Source organism: Coregonus clupeaformis, chromosome 10 (assembly GCF_020615455.1).
Source record: "Coregonus clupeaformis isolate EN_2021a chromosome 10, ASM2061545v1, whole genome shotgun sequence".
In the NCBI taxonomy this organism is placed as follows: Eukaryota; Metazoa; Chordata; class Actinopteri; order Salmoniformes; family Salmonidae; genus Coregonus; species Coregonus clupeaformis.
This window is the reverse complement of record NC_059201.1, coordinates 49,140,226-49,160,441: the sequence shown is the minus strand read 5'-3', so window position 1 is coordinate 49,160,441 and position 20,216 is coordinate 49,140,226. Positions and strand designations below refer to the sequence as shown.

Genomic DNA, 20,216 nt, shown 5'->3' with positions numbered 1-20,216 from the left:
ATGAATTGCAATTAATTGCAAAGTCCCGCAAAGCCATGAAAATGAACTTAATCCCCCAAAAACATTTCCACTGCATTTCAGCCCTGCCACAAAAGGACCAGCTGACATCATGTCAGTGATTCTCTCGTTAACACAGGTGAGAGTGTTGACGAGGACAAGGCTGGAGATCACTCTGTCATGCTGATTGAGTTAGAATAACAGACTGGAAGCTTTAAAAGGAGGGTGGTGCTTGAAATCATTGTTCTTCCTCTGTTAACCATGGTTACCTGCAAGGAAACACGTGCCATCATCATTGCTTTGCACAAAAAGGGCTTCACAGGCAAGGATATTGCTGCTAGTAAGATTGCACCTAAATCAACAATTTTTCGGATCATCAAGAACTTCAAGCAGAGAGGTTAAATTGTTGTGAAGAAGGCTTCAGGGCGCCCAAGAAAGTCCAGCAAGCGCCAGGACCGTCTCCTAAAGTTGATTCAGCTGCGGGATCGGGGCACCACCAGTGCAGAGCTTGCTCAGGAATGGCAGCAGGCAGGTGTGAGTGCATCTGCACGCACAGTGAGGCAAAGACTTTTGGAGGATGGCCTGGTGTCAAGAAGGGCAGCAAAGAAGCCACTTCTCTACAGGAAAAACATGGACATTTTACATTTTAGGGACAGACTGATATTCTGCAAAAGGTACAGGGATTGGACTGCTGAGGACTGGGGTAAAGTCATTTTCTCTGATGAATCCCTTTTCCGATTGTTTGGGGCATCCGGAAAAAAGCTTGTCCGGAGAAGACAAGGTGAGCGCCACCATCAGTCCTGTGTCATGCCAACAGTAAAGCATCCTGAGACCATTCATGTGTGGGGTTGCTTCTCAGCCAAGGGAGTGGGCTCACTCACAATTTTGCCTAAGAACACAGCCATGAATAAAGAATGGTAGCAACACATCCTCCGAGAGCAACTTCTCCCAACCATCCAAGAAGTTTGGTGATGAACAATGCCTTTTCCAGCATGATGGAGCACCTTGCAATAAGGCAAAAGTGATAACTAAGTGGCTCGGGGAACAAAACATCGACATTTTGGGTCCATGGCCAGGAAACTCCCCAGACCTTAATCCCATTGAGAACTTGTGGTCAATTCTCAAGAGGCAGGTGGACAGACAAAAACCCACAAATTCTGACAAACTCCAAGCATTGATTATGCAAGAATGGGCTGCCATCAGTCAGGATGTGGCCCTCTGTAGCTCAGCTGGTAGAGCACGGCGCTTGTAACGCCAAGGTAGTGGGTTCGATCCCCGGGACCACCCATACACAAAAATGTATGCACGCATGACTGTAAGTCGCTTTGGATAAAAGCGTCTGCTAAATGGCATATTATTATTTATTATTTATATATTATTAAGTTAATTGACAGCATGCCAAGGCGGATTGCAGAGGTCTTGAAAAAGAAGGGTCAACACTGCAAATATTGACACTTTGCATAAACTTAATGTAATTGTCAATAAAAGCCTTTGACACTTATGGAATGCTTGTAATTATACTTCAGTATACCACATCTGACAAAAATATCTAAAAACACTGAAGCAGCAAACTTTGTGAAGACTCAAAACTTTTGACCACGACTGTACAGTGCCTTCAGAAAGTATTCACACCCCTTGACTTTTTCCACATTTTGTTGTGTTACAGCCTGAATTTAACATGGATTAAATTGAGATTCTGTGTCACTGGCCTACACACAATTATGTTTTTAGAAATGTATACAAAATAATGAAAAATGGAAAGGTGAAATGTCTTGAGTCAATAAGTATTCAACCCCTTTGTTATGGCAAGCCTAAATAAGTTCAGGAGTAAAAATGCTTAACAAGTCACGTAAAAATTTGCATAGACTCAATCTGTGTGCAATAATAATGTTCAACATGATTTTTGAATGACTACCTCATCTCTGTACGCCACACATACAATTATCTGTAAGGTCCCTCAGTCGAGCAGTGAATTTCCGACACAGATTCAACCACAAGACCAGGGAGGTTTTCCAATGCCTCGCAAAGAAGGGCACCTATTGGTAGATAGGTTAAAAAAAAAGAAGACATTGAAAATCCCTTTGAGCATGGTGAAGTTATTATTTACACTTTGGATGGTGTATCAATACACCCAGTCACTACAAAGATACAGGTGTCCTTCCTAACTCAGTTGCCGGAGAGGAAGAAAACCGCTCAGAGATTTCACCATGATGCCAATGGTGACTTTAAAACAGTTACAGAGTTTGGCTGTGATATGAGAAAACTGAGGATGGATGAACAACATTGTAGTTACTCCACAATACTAACCTAAATGACAGAGTAAAAGGAAGGAAGCCTGTACAGAATACAAATATTCTAAAACGTGCATCCTGTTTGCAATAAGGCACTAAAGTAAAACGGCATAATTGTGGTAAATCCAACACAACACATCACTAAGTACCACTCTTCATATTTTCAAGCATGGTGGTGGCTGCATCATGTTGTGGGTATGCTTGACATCGACAAGGACTAGGGAGTTTTTTTGGGATAAAAATAAATGGAATAGAACTGAGCACAGGCAAAATCCTAGAGGAAAACCTGGTTCAGTCTTCTTTCCAACAGACACTGGGAGACAAATTCATATTTCAGCAGGACAATAACCTAAAACACAAGGTCAAATATAAACTGGAGTTGCTTACCAAGATGACATTGAATGTTCCTGAGTGGCCTAGTTACAGTTTTGACTTAAATTGGCTTGAAAATCGATGGCAAGACTTGAAAATGGCTGTCTAGCAATGATCAACAACCAACTTGACAGAGCTTGAATAATTTTTTAAAGAATAATTTCTGAAGGCACTGTACCAGTTTATATACCGGGTCAGTATAGTGCATGTAAGGAATATAGTGCCTTATCATAGGGTTATTATAGGGTATCCTTTTGGTTAGTGTCCGGTATTTGAGGGGTATGGTCAAGGAGTGGGGAGGGGACATGGGCAGACTCAATCTCCCAGGATGCTGTGCGGTGACCTGCTGTCTGACACAGGAAGCGTTTGTGTGGTCTGTTCACCTAGATGATGAGGTAACCGTGGGGAAGTTCTATGCCACCTTCCTGATACAGGACTACTTTAGGAAATTCAAGAAACGTAAAGAGGAGGGCCTGGTGGGGGTGCACGCCTCTCAGAACAACACAGCCATCGCTCTTCAGGTGAGTGTTGGGGTGTGTGTGTGTGCGCGTCTGTGTGTGTGCGTGTACGTGTGCTAGGGCTGGACAGTAATTGAATAACCATGTAACTGACGGTTATGGATGAAGACTGCCATGAAAATAAAATAAACTTCAAAACCTTTTAAAAATAGGCCTACATTGATTTTTTATTTTATTTTATTTTGATTAACTTTATTTTCATGTAGATAAACTTTAACTAATAGCGGGAGTGTTTACTAATGATTATAAGCAATTGTTTTGCTAACTTAGTCTGTCAATTAAAGTGTCTACATCCCTCTCCAACTGTCGTTTGATGCTCAAGCAGCTAATCCGCTAAAAGCGCAGGGGATTAGAAGCTTTATAGGTTATGGCAATTCAGTAAAAAACATCTTTGTGGACTTTCTTTTATACAATGCACGTTTTCATTGCTTGCTAGTAAATAAATAAATCGGTCTTCTTTTTAAAAAGGTTGGATGTGTCTGACTATTCATTAATTATTCAACAGCAGTCGACAAGGTTGTTCTGGCTCTGAGGCCTATAATGCGCTAATGTTCTGTCAAATGGAAAATGCGCCAATCCTATCCAACCTGGCATGGTATAATTTGATGCAGAATCTTTTCTTAATTTATAGACTAATCAACACTGATAAATAGGCTATGGACATGTTGCTTGTATTGGTTTATATTTTAATGATTGTCAATTTCATCTTTATACTATAGCATAGCTGTCTCTCTCCCCTTCATACTTTCCTTGTCAATTAATTATCTTATAGTCTACATTTGGAAAGACTAAAGTAGGCCTAGGTGTTTTATACATTTTAAGGAAAGGATAAATATTTGGTCTTGTGTCTGACATACGCTGGTGGCTTTGATTGACGGGTCCTTTTTACTGGGGTGTGCGTGTGTGAGTTCACTGATTCTATCTAAAGGCCTGGATGTACATTCAGAAAGATTCCTAAAGTAGCCTGTCTGGACTCTATCTCTTTAAAAATAATCAAACACTCCTGTCATGATTTAATCTTATAAAAGGCCTATTTTCAGTAAAGGCCCTTTCTCACCAAGTCCGTTATTTTGGTCTGAATAATTAGGAAATACAAAATATATACGAACACCTCTTGTTTATGACGCCATTCACACCAATTGCGAAATGTCCTGTCACAATACGTCAATTATTTATTCAGAACGGTTCGATTTTAGCATCTTTTCGCATGCGAAAATAAACTGTTGGCATGTGAAAAGATGCTGTTGCCCAATAGAAATTGTCATCTGGAACATTGCCACTGCGCGCCGCCACGTCAGTGGGTTTGTTGTTTGAATTAATTAATTAATTAATTAGTTAATCTCTCCCTGCATTTGCAATGCATCAGTGCAGCAAGGTATCAATTTAGCCAATGTGATCACATCACACCAGAGCTAGGCTACACGTCGCTCTCGCCATTCAAATGTCCCCGCCAGTTCATTGCCAATGCTGTAGCCTATTTTATAGCCATTCAGCAAACAAGAGGATCAATCGATGCTTCTCTCCTCGAATAGGCCTCTGCCTATTAGTAAAAAAAATTCCTCTGAATAAGTTGCTGTTATATTGCTGTTCATTGTCTATATATAGGCTATATAAACTCAGCAAAAAAAGAAACGTCCCTTTTTCAGGACCCTGTCTTTCAAAGATAATTCGTAAAAATCCAAATAACTTCACAGATCTTCATTGTAAAGGGTTTAAACACTGTTTCCCATGCTTGTTCAATGAACCATAAACAATTAATGAACATGCACCTGTGGAACGGTCATTAAGACACTAACAGCTTACAGATGGTAGGCAATTAAGGTCACAGTTATGAAAACTTAGGACACTAAAGAGGCCTTTCTACTGACTCTGAAAAACACCAAAAGAAAGATGCCCAGGGTCCCTGCTCATCTGTGTGAACGTGCCTTAGGCATGCTGCAAGGAGGCATGAGGACTGCGGATGTGGCCAGGGCAATAAATTGCAATGTCCGTACTGTGAGACGCCTAAGACAGCGCTACAGGGAGACAGGACGGACAGCTGATCATCCTCGCAGTGGCAGACCACGTGTAACAACACCTGCACAGGATCGGTACATCCGAACATCACACCTGCGGGACAGGTACAGGATGGCAACAACAACTGCCCGAATTACACCAGGACCGCACAATCCCTCCATCAGTGCTAAGACTGTCAGCAATAGGCTGAGAGAGGCTGGACTGAGGGCTTGTAGGCCTGTTGTAAGGCAGGTCCTCACCAGACATCACCGGCAACAACGTCACCTATGGGCACAAACCCACTGTCGCTGGACCAGACAGGACTGGCAAAACGTGCTCTTCACTGACGATTCGTGGTTTTGTCTCACCAGGGGTGATGGTCGGATTTGCGTTTATCGTCGAAGGAATGAGCGTTACACCGAGGCCTGTACTCTGGAGCAGGATCGATTTGGAGGTGGAGGGTCCGTCATCGTCTGGGGCGGTGTGTCACAGCATCATCGGACTGAGCTTGTTGTCATTGCAGGCAATCTCAACGCTGTGTGTTACAGGGAAGATATCCTCCTCCCTCATGTGGTACCCTTCCTGCAGGCTCATCCTGACATGACCCTCCAGCATGACAATTCCACCAGCTATACTGCTCGTTCTGTGCGTGATTTCCTGCAAGACAGGAATGTCAGTGTTCTGCCATGGCCAGCGAAGAGCCTGGATCTCAATCCCATTTAGCATGTCTGGGACCTGTTGAATCGGAGAGTGAGGGCTAGGGCCATTCCCCCCAGAAATGTCCAGGAACTTGCAGGTGCCTTGGTGGAAGAAGGGGGTAACATCTCACAGCAAGAACTGGCAAATCTGGTGCAGTCCATGAGGAGGAGATGCACTGCAGTACTTAATGCAGCTGGTGGCCACACCAGATACTGACTGTTACTTTTGACTCCCTCTTTGTTCAGGGACACATTATTCAATTTCTGTTAGTCACATGTCTGTGGAACTTGTTCAGTTTATGTCTCAGTTGTTGAATCTTGTTATGTTCATACAAATATTTACACATGTTAAGTTTACTGAAAATAAACGCAGTTGACAGTGAGAGGACGTTTCTTTTTTTGCTGAGTTTATATAGGTTACTCGTTCAAGAGTTAGAGAGAGGGGGAAGAGAGAGTGGAGTGGAGTTGCCAGCGAAAATGCGTGAATAGAGCAAGAAGGGAACAGTGAAGAAGACAGAGAGATGTGTAAGTTAGAAGTTAATATATTATAGGCCTGCTAAAGTGAATCTAGACGACCACCGGTGCTATGGGCAACCCTAAAAGACAGAGAAAAAAAATATCCCAGCAGCGTTGCAGTTCTTGACACAAACCTGGCACCTACTACCATACCCCGTTCAAAGACACTTACATCTTTAGTCTTGCCCATTCACCCTCTGAATGGCACACATACACAATCCATGTCTCAATTGTCTCAAGGCTTAAAAATCCTTCTTTATCCTGTCTCCTCCCCTTCATCTACACTGATTTGAAGTGGATTTAACAAGTGACATCAATAAGGGATCAAAACTTTCACCTGGATTCACCTGGTCAGTCTATGTCATGGAAAGAGCTTACCCTATAAATCTTAATGTTTTGTACACTCAGTATATATCCTCCTTAAAACTTTCCTCGTCAATTTATATTATAGGCTACATTGATTTAGCATCATCCTATAATGTAGACCATTTTTTGATATCCTACATAAAGGATTTGAGGCTAAGGCAAAGTTTTTAATACGTTTTTGGGAAAGGACAAATGTGATTTGCTTATGTGTCTTGAGTAAAATGCGCTGCAGGCGGCTTTGATTGATGGGTCCTTTTAGGTGGGTGGGTGCGCGTGTATGAGTTCACTAATTCTCTATGTCCATTCAGAAAGTTTCCTAAAATAGCCTGTCTTGACTTCATCGCTTTAATCAGACAGAGAAAAATAACTGTTGTGTTGCAGGGTCAGCATATGTGCGAGGAATGACGACAGGTGCCAGTTTTGCGTTTCCTCTCTTGTTAAATGGGGTGCAACTGAATTTAACGTAGCCAAGGTCCTTTCATGATTCATCCTATAGGATGCATAGCCTATATACTAATATTTTCAGTAGCATATTCTTTTTCCAGTAGTATATGATTTTTCTCTCATTACTGCATCCTCTCTAGCCACTTTGAACAACATATTGCCACAGAGAATGACCGCTGCAACGTTGGTGACATTCTGTGAATTGTTCAGAAAAGTAGAGGGGACCCCGGTTATGTCGGTGACCAGGTACATTGGCCTGGCCAATTACCGTAATCTCAAATTCCAAGACCGTCACAGCCCTAGCGCGTGCGTGTGTGAGAGATTGGGTCAACATGACTATTGAGAATATTTGTGTGAAGAAACGTGTGTGAGAATCTGCTTGCATTTCTTAGTGTGTGGAATACAACCAAGTGTGCTAATGTTGTGATTTATGATTCAGCAGGTCATTCATGATCAAAGCTATTGGTGTACAGTATGATCCTGTTTATGTGATGACGGACATGTTTATCAACGTATGTCTCTTTCGGAGAGGCATGTGTCTTCGTCTCAGTGTTACCGTTGACAATGTAATGGGTGTATATCTGACTGCATCGCAAATGGTTCCCTATTCACTATAAAGTGCACTACTTTTGAACAAGGCCCATAGGGCTCTGCCATTTGGGATGCAGCCATTGTCTCTGTCCACTCATCATCGTCATCCGATGTTTTAACATGTATCTCACCCATCAGCTCATGAAGCTCACACTCAAAGCAACTTACTTCTGTTTTCATCACCGTTAGCTTCAAGCCATGAGGTTTTATCATTCAGGTAGTCCTCTCTATCTCTTGCCCCTCTCCCTTATATTCCTAGCTATATTTTTCCTCATTGAAACAGTCCTATAGTAAGTAAACTATAGTATGTGCCTATTGTAACTAACTGTAGTAGTGGCTATTTTCTCCACATAGACAAAGATGTAACTAACATTTCACACTCTAACCACACACTCAGGATAATGTAATGTCATAGGAGACACACTAACGACAAGGCATATTCAGGGGGAGCACATTTGTTTGTCTCTTATAAATGTTCTCATCTCTCACAGTCTGTCTAGCACTGTCCAATATGGGCGTCTGTAAACTTCAGGTTTTGCGTGAGAGCCAGCAAAGGGCAGCTGAATGAATGTGCGTGTGTGTGTCTGTGTGTGTATTTTTGTTCTTGTTTGTTTGTGTGTGTGTGTGTGTGTGTGTGTGTGTGTGCGTGGGTCTGTGACGAGCCTCTTTGCCTGAAAGAGAACCTTCCTACCAGCCCTTAGCCCCTCACTCTATTGTCATGGTTACAGGCTGGCCTTCGCACGCTACATGATATTGGGCCTGAAATTCGCCGAGCGATATCATGTGACCTGCAAGATGAGGAGCTAGTAGACTTTATTCCAGAGGAGGACGAGGAGATTTATAGGGTAATTTATTCAATTTATCTGCCTGAGGGAATGTATGGCACGCATATTTATTTTATCTTGCTGGAATGGGTTGGTTGGGTAACTGGAATATTAGGATAGTGGTAATGGTAGTGTATTATGCATCAGGACAATGTCCTTATTGGAGGTAGATACTGTACACGGCACTCACAGATATACACACACTGGTAATAATATTTGATTTGATTTGTATGGCGCTTTCCATTTACAGAGCAAAATCACAAAGCTCTAAACTCAATTAGTCACCAAGGTGGACTGGACATACAAGTTGCATGGATCCAACCTGTAGGTGTAGGGACAGGACTATGTACTATGTTCATCTCAGAGGAAGTAAACCATTTACAGTTCTTCTGTTTTTCTTTTTTCAGTTCAGAAGAAGGAATTATAGTGCCTTCATCCCACATATATCATGAACCATTGAACCAGCTTTTGAACTTATTTTCTGCACATACGATGATTTCTGAAAGGAAAACGAATCACCAATCACAACAAGTCAGCCCAATTTGCACATCACTAGCATTGTGTATTCATCTTCTGTGTTGAACAGAAAGTAGTCCCTGACCGTTTGACCCTGAGTATTCCTCCACAGCGCAATGGTGGCCTGTTCGGTAACCACATCAACCACGTGAACGGGGACCACCACCGGCGCTCATCGGGGCCCCAGACCAACGCCACCCAGCGGCCCCTGCAGGTGCAGCCGCCTCCACACTATGCCCACATGGAGCAGCCGGTGGGGCGTCTCTGCCGGGCCAACGCCATGTCCCACCCGCACCCCAATCACCACCACCACCACAACTCCTCATATGGCAAGTCGCCCAAGTCCACCAACATCAACCTGAACAACGCCAACATGTCCAGTCTGCCCAACGGAGGAGGACACCACCACCGCTACTATGAGCACACTCCGCCCCCAGCCAACGGTTACCCAGGACACCGCAGTGGCCCCTACCACACCGACTACGACAAGCCGCCACCTCGCGGCACGCCACAGGGACAAAGGTGACCACACACTGACATCTCTTTCTCTGGCCGCAAAATGAAATGGGTGACGCGTTATGTGTTGTTGAATGGGTTTGATTAGTTATTGTAAGAGAGCATGGTGAAACGTCTGTGGCTTGAAGCTTCATGTAAACTTCAAATGCCACAATATTTAGAAACTATAATGTCTGACCTGTAAACTCTTCCGTCCCTTGTCAATTCACCTGAGTGACTCTCGTAGTCCCTCGTAGTCATACAGCTGTCTCAATGTGTATGATGATGTCACCACTAAAGGTTTTTGTACAATAGAACAAACCTGGGATATAAGTTAGCATGGAGAGTTAGCATGCAGCTACCATTAGCCATAAGGCCATTCTGTGTACCTATCATTAAAGATTTGCCAAAGGCAGGACCTAGCCTCTCCTTATCAGACCTTCCTCTTGTCACTGACCTATAGCACATACCCTCTCAGACCCTACCTTAACCTGACCAATCACATGCTGATCAGCATCCTCATTCCATATAACTGACCAACAGCACACTTCATATTTATTCAGGTTACCCATCCCACAAGCAGTCAATACATCTCTCTGGAGCACCCCAGGGTTGGGTTGAAAGTCCATTTCAATTCTTATGAGTTCAGGAAATGATTGGAAATGATTTCCTGTACTGCCTGTAATTGAAATGGAACTGCCCCCCAACATTGGTACACACGTCACCCTGCTGTCGTCTTTCTTCACTTATACATATATAGGAATGCATGTATATGCTTCATATACTGTATTATATATATATGTCACTCATGCGGTCCCTTTTCCCTCTGTTCTCTCCTCCCTTTCTCCTACCTAACCAAAATGCTTTCTCTCAACCATCTCTCCGCTTTCTTGGACAGAAGGCGCTACTATGAGACCTATGTTAGGTATGTTACTTTCCTAGGTATGGCTAGAGAACTATGTGTCCACCACAACAAAGGGGAACTTTTGATTTTAATCAAATTTTTTGGGGCCAATAAGTGACTAACTGCATCCCTGCTTGGGTTGCAAAATTCCAGTAACTTTCCCACAATTTCCAGGTTTTCTAGAAATCCTGATTCTGGGAATCTTCCAATCAGGATTTCTGGAAAACCTGGGAGTTTTGGGAAAGTTACCAGAATTAGTTCAACCCTAATCCCTGCTAAATTAGTGCTGAGTGTGCTGGCCAGTCATCTATCTCCCTGTCTCTGCACCACCACCTATCTGTGGAGTAGTATCCCTTGACCTAGTACTCTGATGTTTAAAGAAGAGAAGGGAAAGGCCTGATTGGCCAGCACACTGCCTAGCCCTAGACCAATCTTGCTGTATGCATGTATCTGCTAGGAAGGAGAGCACTGCTAAGAGAGGTGAAGTGAAGTGCTTGCCTTGAAGGAGGAACTTGGATGCTCAAACCACATGGATATGTATGGAAACTTACCTTACTCCCCTTAAACCCTGACTACTTCCTAAGCCCAACAATGACCAGTAGCTCTATAAAAGCCCCTCAGAAATGTATTTAATTAAAGGGATAGTTCACCCAAATTACAAAATGAAATATTGGTTTCCTTACCCTGTAAGCACTTTTAGAAGAAATTGTGCTATCTAGAACCAAAAAGAGTTATTCGGCTGTCCCCATAGGAGAACCATTTGAAGAACCCTTTTTGGTTCCAGGTAGAACCCTTTTTGGTTCCAGGTAGAACCCTTTTGGGTTTTATGTAGAACCCTTTCCACAGAGGGTTCTGCATTGAACCCAAAATAGTTATACCCTGGAACCAAAAAGGGTTCTACCTGGAACCTAAAAGGGTTATTCTACGGGGACAGCTGAATAACCCTTTTGGAACCCTTTTTTCTAAGAGTGTATGAACAAAACCAGAGCAAGGATTGCTGATTTCCCTTGTCCATAGACTGCTTGCAGGGTAAGGAAACCAATAGGTAATTTTGTAATTTGGGTGAGCTATCCCACGGCTGAGATGGGGGATGACGATAAGGGGATGTACGTTTTGATACATCTGATTGAAGACTTCTCAAACAATCGTATTACAGGCAACCATAGTTTTCCTTTGAGCAACAAAATAAGTGTTAAGTGAACGTTGAGTGTTGCTCTTTGGTACTGTATGCATCGTCCGCTGGTCTACAGCTTCTACTGTCCATGTCCCTGTTGTCTTGATGAGGCTGTGGTGGTGGATGAGGAGGACGTTAGTTCTGTTGCATCGCTGCCCCCTGGAGGCTGGAGGTTTGTGTCTGCATGGCAGTGCATGGTCCTGTTCCCCCACAACTTCTCCCGCAGTCCAGCATCACCAGTGGAGGCTGGTAAAGGGAGGACCGCTCATAGTAATGGCTGGAACCGGTACCATTCTATTCATTCCATTCCAATGAGCCTGTCCTCCAATTTTAAAGTGACACCAGCCTCCACTGGACACCACCCACCTCTGATCTCTGAACCCTGACCCCTGACCCCCTCCCACCAGGTCCCACCGGGGAGACGCCCGCCTTCCCACCATCCGACGGGAGGAGGAGTTTGACGATGACAGGTGCTCGGGAGAGTACTACAGCGGAGAGGAGTTCTACGAGGACGACAGCATGTTGTCAGGAGACAGGTAAAGTAACCAACACTCCACCCTTACAACCTCAGAGAAATACATGTATCCTATATATTGTATATACTATACCTCACGATTAGTTCCCTTCTGCTAAAGCAGGGGTCTCAAACTAGTGGCTTGGGAGCCAGATGCGGCCCCCGAGCCTATTTAAATAGAATGAATTAAAATATAAAAAAGTTCTGCAAATTAAAGTAGCTAGTTCACCTCCAATACCCTATCCTTCCAGGAGGTCCTATAAGGAATACCTGGACAGGTACCAGAACAGTGACACGGAGTACGAGACTCCTAGAGGCTACCACCACCCCGACAGTTACTACAACGATGACGAGCAACCCCTCTACCAAGACGGAAGGAGGTCACCTAAGAGACGGATGCTTCCTGCCACGCCCCAAGGTAACATCCCTTCTCTCTATCCAGCATGCTTCTGAAGCTTGTCTACATATAAGCTGTTACTAAGGTCAGATACTTGACTTAACTGAAAATAGAAGCTAATCTTCCACAGCTATTCACACAGTTTTTGACTCATTCATTAAATTGACTTGCCACTGACTTGGTTTTCTCTCATTTTAAAGAGCTCTTCGTGACTGTTTTTTGTACGTGGATGTGTGTTGATGCCTTTTAGTTGCATGTAGTCATTGTTTCCTGCATGAGTAGTTTAGTTTCACTAGTTTCACCCTCCTGTCCTGTCTGCCCGTCACTCGTCCAGGTCACAGGAGGCCCTCCTTCAACTTTGAGTGTCTGAGAAGGCAAGGCAGTCAGGATGAGCTGCCACACACACACACTGCTCTACCACTGCACCTAATGCAGCACCAGGTAACACACACACACTGCTCTACCACTGCATGGAATGTACCACCAGGTAACACACACATACCCCACAAGACATGCCACCAGAGGTCTCTTCACAGTTCCCAAGTCAAGAACAGACTATGGGAGGCGCACAGTACTACATAGAGCTATGGCTACATGGAACTCTATTCCACATGAAGTAACTCATGCCAGAAGTAAAATGAGATTTTAAAAAACAGATAGAAATACACCTTATGGAACAGCGGGGACTGTGAAGCAACACAAACATAGACACATGCATACAAACACACGATGATAAAATACGCACTATACACACACGTACACATGGATTTGGTGTTATAGATATGTGGTAGTAGAGTAGGGCCTGAGGACACACACTTAATATGTTGTGAAATCTGTTATGAATGTATTGTAATGTTTTTAAAATGTATAACTACCTTCATTTTGCTGGACCCCAGGAAGAGTAGCTGCTGCCTTGGCAGGAACTAATGAGGATCCATAATAAATACTAAATACATACACACACCAGTAGACAGCTCTGCATCTGCACCCAATGCACCTCCATGTAACACACACACTATGAATTGATTTACTAGTGCACTGCTCTACCAGGACTTTTAGACCAGTGTGTGTTGTTAAACCAGTGTGTGTGTTAGACCAGTGTGTGTTGTTAGACCAGTGTGTCAGTGTGTGTTGTTAGACCAGTGTGTGTTGTTAGACCAGTGTGTGTTCCTGGCCTCCCTCTAAAGGTGATGGCTGTAGCAGGGCTGGACTCCAGCAGAGCCCACCGTCTCTCCCCCTCCCGCTCCACCCGCTCCTGGGCCAGTCCACCCGCCACTTCGGCCAGTAAGGAGCAGTCGCCCAACTACACACCCCTCATCCGCGTGGATCACCCTGGACAAAGGTATATATACATTGTTCTGTATGTACAACCCCGATGAAGGCTACAGGCCCCAACACCTTGGTTTTAATAACGAGAGATATTTATAGTGTGACTGTAATGTGGGAGTTTTATTTTGAGATCTGTTATTCTGGCTCTTGGGGCAAGAGCAAGGGTTGATGGATAGTGCTTCAGTCTTGAGTTTGGAGTGGTTGCAGGAGCCACGCTGCATGTCTCACTATTATTTTGTCACTAGGAAGTTGTGTAGCACTCTGATATTAAACATTGAGTCTTACACTGAGTCACACTGTCCCTGGTTCCTCATTCTTATCATTGGCCCTCCATTGTCCTCCAAGAGTGTCTGAATCTCCTCTTCTCTTCAGGGAGAGTGCCGCCAGCAGCCAGGTGTCTCTGAGGAAGAGCTCTTGGTACACAGACGACCCAGAGTACTCCCAGAGGACCTACTCCCCCATCCATCTCCAGGTGCCCCCAGAGTACCAGATTAATATAGAGGCGAAAGAAACGCACACTGAGTACCGCCAGCAGCACCATCAGAAGAGCGCCACTAGCTTGGTGGAGGCGGTGAGTCCAGGGCAGGGCATGGGAGGGTGGGTTGGTGGCCTTCAGGCTTGAACCAGTGGACTAGCGGACCGGACCATGGCTGAAGTCATTTAAATTTTAATTAATTCAAGTCAGGAATTGAACTTACATGAAAATATAATTGGTTGAAATTAAATGGAATTTACCTTAGTGTAGGGGGAAATGTGCTCTTGAGTTGGTACAGTGCATTCGGAAAGTATTCAGACCCCTTCACTTTTTCCACATTTTGTTACGTTACAGCCATATTCTAAAATGGATTCAATTATTTAAAACGGAAATATTACATTTACATAAGTATTCAGACCCTTTACTCAGTACATTGTTGAAGCGCCGTTGGCAGCGATTACAGCCTCTACTCTTTTTGGGAATGACGCTACAAGCTTGGCACACCTGTATTTGGGAAGTTTCTCCCATTCTTCTCTGCAGATCCTCTCAAGCTCTGTCAGGTTGGATGGGGAGCGTCGCTGCACAACTATTTTCAGGTCTCTCCAGAGATGTTCGATCGGGTTCAAGTCCGGGCTCTAACTAGGCCACTCAAGACCATTCAGAGACTTGTCCTGAAGCCACTCCTGCGTTGTCTTGGATGTGTGCTTAGGGTCGTTGTTCTATTGGAAGGTGAACCTTCGCCCCAGTCTAAGGTCCTGAGCAGGTTTTCATCAAGGATCTCTCTTGCTCCATTCATCTTTCCCTCCATCCTGACTAGTCTCCCAGTGCCTGCCGCTGAAAGATATCTTTCATCGTAGGGATGGTATTGGCCAGGTGATGAACTGTGCCTGGTTTCCTCCAGATGTGACGCTTGGCATCCAGGCCAAAGAGTTCAATCTTGGTTTCATCAGACCAGAGAATCGTGTTTCTCATGGTCTGAGAGTCCTTTAGGTGCCTTTTGGCAAACTCCAAGCGGGCTGTCATGTGCCTTTTACTGAGGAGTGGCTTCTGTCTGGCCACTCTACCATAAAGGCCTGATTGGTGGAGTGCTGCAGAGATGGTTGTCCTTCTGGAAGGTTCTCTTATCTCTACAGAGGAACTCTGGAGCTCTGTCAGAGTGACCATCGGGTTCTTGGTCACCTCCCTGACCAAGGCACTTTTCCCGCGATTGCTCAGTTTGGCCGGGCGGCCATCTCTAAGAAGAGTCTTGGTGGTTCCAAACTTCTTCCATTTAAGAATGATGGAGGCCACTGTGTTCTTGGGGACCTTCAATGCTGCATAAATGTTTGGTACCCTTCCCCAGATCTTTGCCTTGACACAATCCTGTCTCGACACAATCCATCGACCTCATGGCTTGGTTTTTGCTCTGACATGCACTGTGAACTGTGGGACATTATATAGACAGGTGTGTGCCTTTCCAAATCATGTCCAATCAATTGAATTGTTGTAGAAATTGTAGAAACATTACAAGGATGATCAATGGAAACAGGATGCACCTGAGCTCAATTTTTTAGTCTCATAGCAAAGGGTCTGAATACTTATGTAAATGTTATATTAATGTTTTTTTATATATATATACATTTGCACATATTTCTAAAAACCAGTTTTTGCTTTGTCATTATGGGGTATTGTGTGTAGATTGATGAGGGAAAAATTGTGAATCCATTTTAGAATAAGGCTGTCACGTAACAAAATGTGGAAAAAGTGAAGGGGTCTGCACTGTATATGGAAGTCATTAGCTATCATGTTAGTGAGTACAGTATATTACAGCTAGCCAGGGAGCGCATTACAGGAATGGCCACAGGTGTAGATGGTTTGAACACTCAAAGTCATTGAATTTCAGATTTGGAAACATGCTTTATTGCTATTAAAAGTAACTTAAATGAGCCACGTAAACACAATGTGGTCTGTTTTCTCCTGTCGCCGGGCAGGTGTTGATATCAGAGGGGCTCGGAAGATACGCCATGGATCCAAAGTTCGTGGCCGCCACCAAGCACGAGATAGCGGACGCGTGCGAGATGACCATCGACGAGATGGAGAGCGCGGCCAGCCACCTGCTGAACGGTGGCATGGCGCCGGCGGTTAACGGGGTCAACGTGTACCCTGTCATGAGCGAGCGGAACTACGACCTCCAAGACGCCACAGCCAGTTATAGTGACGAGGAGCCGGAGGTGGAGCTTAGAGTGCCGTACGAGGAGGACCTGGCAGACGAGATGATCTGCATCACCACTTTATAGCAACGTAGAAACTAACTACTAGCTGTATGTACTCTACTTAATATAGACTACAGTACCGACAGTGGAAAACTCAATGAGAAATGCATCTATTGGCTTACAACCAAAAGAAGTGCCTTTTACATGGAAGAGAAAGGTAACCTATGAGGAGAGAGAGACACACTGGCCCCGCCCACTTATTCTGTCACTTGCCCTCTGGCAGCCAGGGAATTCACGTCACGTCTGTCAATCACAGGGCCAGGAACCAATCCTGGTGCCAGGGAACCATGTTAGTTCCGTCCTCCCAGATCAGCACTACTGGCACATAGTGGACCATGCCGATAGGTCATAGGTCACGGTCTGGAGGTGACACAGGCTCATCAACGAGCCAGTCGCAGATGAGGACATGGAGTGTCAGTGGAGGAGATGGACCTATTGGCAGATGCGTGAGGTACCGGGCCGGGTCGTTAAGGGTGTTGACAATCAGATGTAAGATGTCATTCCCTCTGTCACTTTATTAAGGTTTTGGCATATCATGCAAGTTTTCAATGCAAGCATAGAAAGGCATATCTCCCCCACCTAACCCCCCTCAGATGTTTTAGTATAACTTTGATCCTGGAATAATTTCCATAAATAATTAAAAGATTGCTGTAGATGGAACTCTATGCGGCGCAAAAGATTAACCAGTTTACGTATGCAGGAGATATCAGTCACATTTATAGCATCATCAAACCAGAATTATACACTGGGTGGTTCGAGCCCTGAATGCTGATTGGCTGACAGCCGTGGTATATCACACCGTTGCATCGTCCCTAAGAACAGGCCTTAGCCGTGGTAGATTTGCCATATACCAACTCCCCCTCGTGCGTTATTGCTTAAATATACACTTCTGAGGCGACTACTAGCGTTTGGGATAAATGCACTAGCAGGCAGGTTGTTTTTAATTTTAGAATAGCCTGAGAATTCATATTTCATAGTAGATATACTGTAAATGAATTGTATTATATAAACAAAAATAAACTTTGTAAAGAGATGTTCTATATTTTGTAATTATGTACCATTTCAAAAGAAGGTCAGCAATACACACCCTAATGAATCCTATTATGCTACCAGGAAAGAAGATCGCTGGTGTTATTATTTTATTAGGTACAATATTCTGAGATGAATTGGCCTTTTCTTTGTTATTGCTCATATGCATCCTTGACTGGTCTGTGAAACCATTTTGTTCTTGGTGTAACAACACAGCTGCACAAGATATGCAAATGTATTTGTTATTTTACTTGTTTTATGAGCGAGCATAAGAACACTATGTTTTACTCCAACCACACCAATACCAGTACCACAACGTTAAATCCCCCCTTATTAAGAGCATCTTTGTAGGACTTGAACTTAGCTACGGCTCAAGGATCTACTCTACCTTAATAAAGATGTGATGATAAACATTTGTGTTTGCATATGTTGTGCAGGGCAGGTGTACAGCACAGGAAGGTCAAATGTCTAGTGCATTGACAATGCTGCTTCATTCACCCATTTTGAAATTCATTCTACAACTTTATTAGTTTCATCTATCCCAACTGAAATGCCTTCTGCTGCTGAAAGAAAACTATATGATCAAAGAAGTGAGATGAACAGGAATCTCTGTCGTTCTCGATGCTTGTATTGGGATTTTTCCTCAATATATGATTTATATAAGTTAATTCCACTGATCCTTTCAAACTGAATCTTCCTAATCACTTGGCCTTCATGTTGTTGCTGTGTGTGAGGCTTTTGACAGACTGAGCCTGTGTAAGCTAGGATAGACAGGAGTTGCATGGTGGCTGACTGGTGAGGCAGGTATTCATCGGGGATGTTCACAGGACAGATGAGCCCATGATGAGGCATCATAGTCACGGTGGGTCCACAGTCTCTACCATTGTTCTCTTTTTCTGTTGTGTTGTCGTGTCTTATTGGGTCTGATGTGTTTAAGATGGAGATAGGCTAAGCAATACTAACCCTCACTCTCTCAGCATCTCTCTCTCTGGCTTCTCTCTGCATATACTATACCTCGTGGTGGTCCAACACCGTCTGGGGAAAACATATCAGCCTCTCTCTCAACCAACCAGTCTCTTTCCCACAGCGAGCTTCCCCTTCCAATGAGAAGGGAGCGTTTGTACTACGGCTCATCTTTACGAGAACTCCACTCTTGTTGCTATTGAGGAAAAATGAATGCGCCACAAAATTACTTTACACAAACAGACAAAATATAGACTATGAAGGATCGCGCTTTTTTCAGGCGCTGCCCTGGAGATTTTGAATAAGTACAGATGATGGGTAGGTGATGAGACGTGGGATCTGTAGTTCATGAGTGTTTGATTTGTAGTTCATGAGTTCGCACTGCGTTCTCAGTCAACCGAATACTGTCGTGAAAATGTAGGTTTTCCACTTTGTGTGCATATTGAAAGGGCTCTTTGAATCGTTTGTGAGTTTAAAAAAAATGTGTTCTGGTCTTTCTGTTGATAACTATCTTGTGAAAGGACCAATGCGAATTCCAGTCACATTGTACTATTCGTAGCAATTACTGATAAACTGAAAATATGCATTATTTTGTAAACACTTGTGTTAAACTAAAGATAAAACCAACTTACTTTTACCTCATGTCAGGGATTCCTGAAAAAAGAAAAGAGACAATTATTTGGTTCTATACCAATGGTATTTCAATATTAGCACATAGCTGTTTGTCTTTGCACAAGTAACTGTATAGTACTATTGTTTCTCATTTTTTCTATACAAATGTTTGTGTATTAAGGTGAGACAATTTTGTACTTTTTTGTGACTGTGTGTATGGTTTAGTGAAATCTATATTTGTCATTTACACCTCACCTTAGATTGCTGGGACAGAAAAAAATATGAAAGAAAATAATTTCAAGGTGCACTGTTCCTTTGTTTGCGGGTTAAAAATGGTAATGTACCAGTGGTAATATACCAGTTTACAGAGAAAGACTTGTTGATTTAAACATTTTGATTAGTTTTCATTCTATTATTATAATTATTATGATTACTATTACTACTATTACTGTTATTAAATATGTATTAAAATTGAAGAGATCATGTTAAATATGTACACATGTATGGAAAGACCCATGGTAATGTTCTCTACTTGAAAGTCCAAAAGATTAGCTCTGTAATGTTTTTATTCAGTAAACATGATTTATCTTAGTAGCAAATGCTTTATTATGACCCTCTAGTTTTTTTTATCAATACATTTTTTGTATTTTCCCATTTTATTTTGGCCTTGAATTCATTTGAATCGATAATATTTTATTTTCTAATGATTATTACTGAATAAACTTACACTGAAATTCTGCACTGTCTGTTCTTTATTGGTGCTTTGTTTGAGATATCATACATTTAATGTATTGTGTAACATTTTCATCGTCTTTTACATTTACCATAAAGTAACAATACATTCTACAGTTAATATACATTCTGTGACCTACTATAGGCAAAAAAACAGGGTTGGGGTCAATTTGAATGGAATGCAGTCAATTCAGGAGGTAAACTGAAATTCC

At 43.2% G+C, this 20,216-nt stretch overlaps 1 protein-coding gene across 6 annotated transcripts in view; it reads left to right on the top strand.

Annotated features, from left to right (window-relative positions):
• Nucleotides 1–19,997, top strand: part of LOC121575421 (voltage-dependent L-type calcium channel subunit alpha-1D) — a 133,253-nt gene extending 113,256 nt beyond the window's left edge. For all 6 annotated transcript variants that reach the window (XM_041888535.2, XM_041888533.2, XM_041888534.2 and 3 more), the window contains 10 exons: nucleotides 3,048–3,181; nucleotides 8,517–8,633; nucleotides 9,241–9,650; nucleotides 10,522–10,548; nucleotides 12,109–12,237; nucleotides 12,467–12,633; nucleotides 12,947–13,053; nucleotides 13,800–13,954; nucleotides 14,314–14,512; nucleotides 16,387–19,997. In XM_041888535.2, coding sequence (XP_041744469.2) covers nucleotides 3,048–3,181; nucleotides 8,517–8,633; nucleotides 9,241–9,650; nucleotides 10,522–10,548; nucleotides 12,109–12,237; nucleotides 12,467–12,633; nucleotides 12,947–13,053; nucleotides 13,800–13,954; nucleotides 14,314–14,512; nucleotides 16,387–16,692 — 1,751 coding nt within the window. In that variant the 3' untranslated portion in view covers nucleotides 16,693–19,997. The remainder of the gene's footprint in view (nucleotides 1–3,047; nucleotides 3,182–8,516; nucleotides 8,634–9,240; nucleotides 9,651–10,521; nucleotides 10,549–12,108; nucleotides 12,238–12,466; nucleotides 12,634–12,946; nucleotides 13,054–13,799; nucleotides 13,955–14,313; nucleotides 14,513–16,386) is intronic.
• The last annotated feature ends 219 nt before the right edge of the window (nucleotides 19,998–20,216 follow it).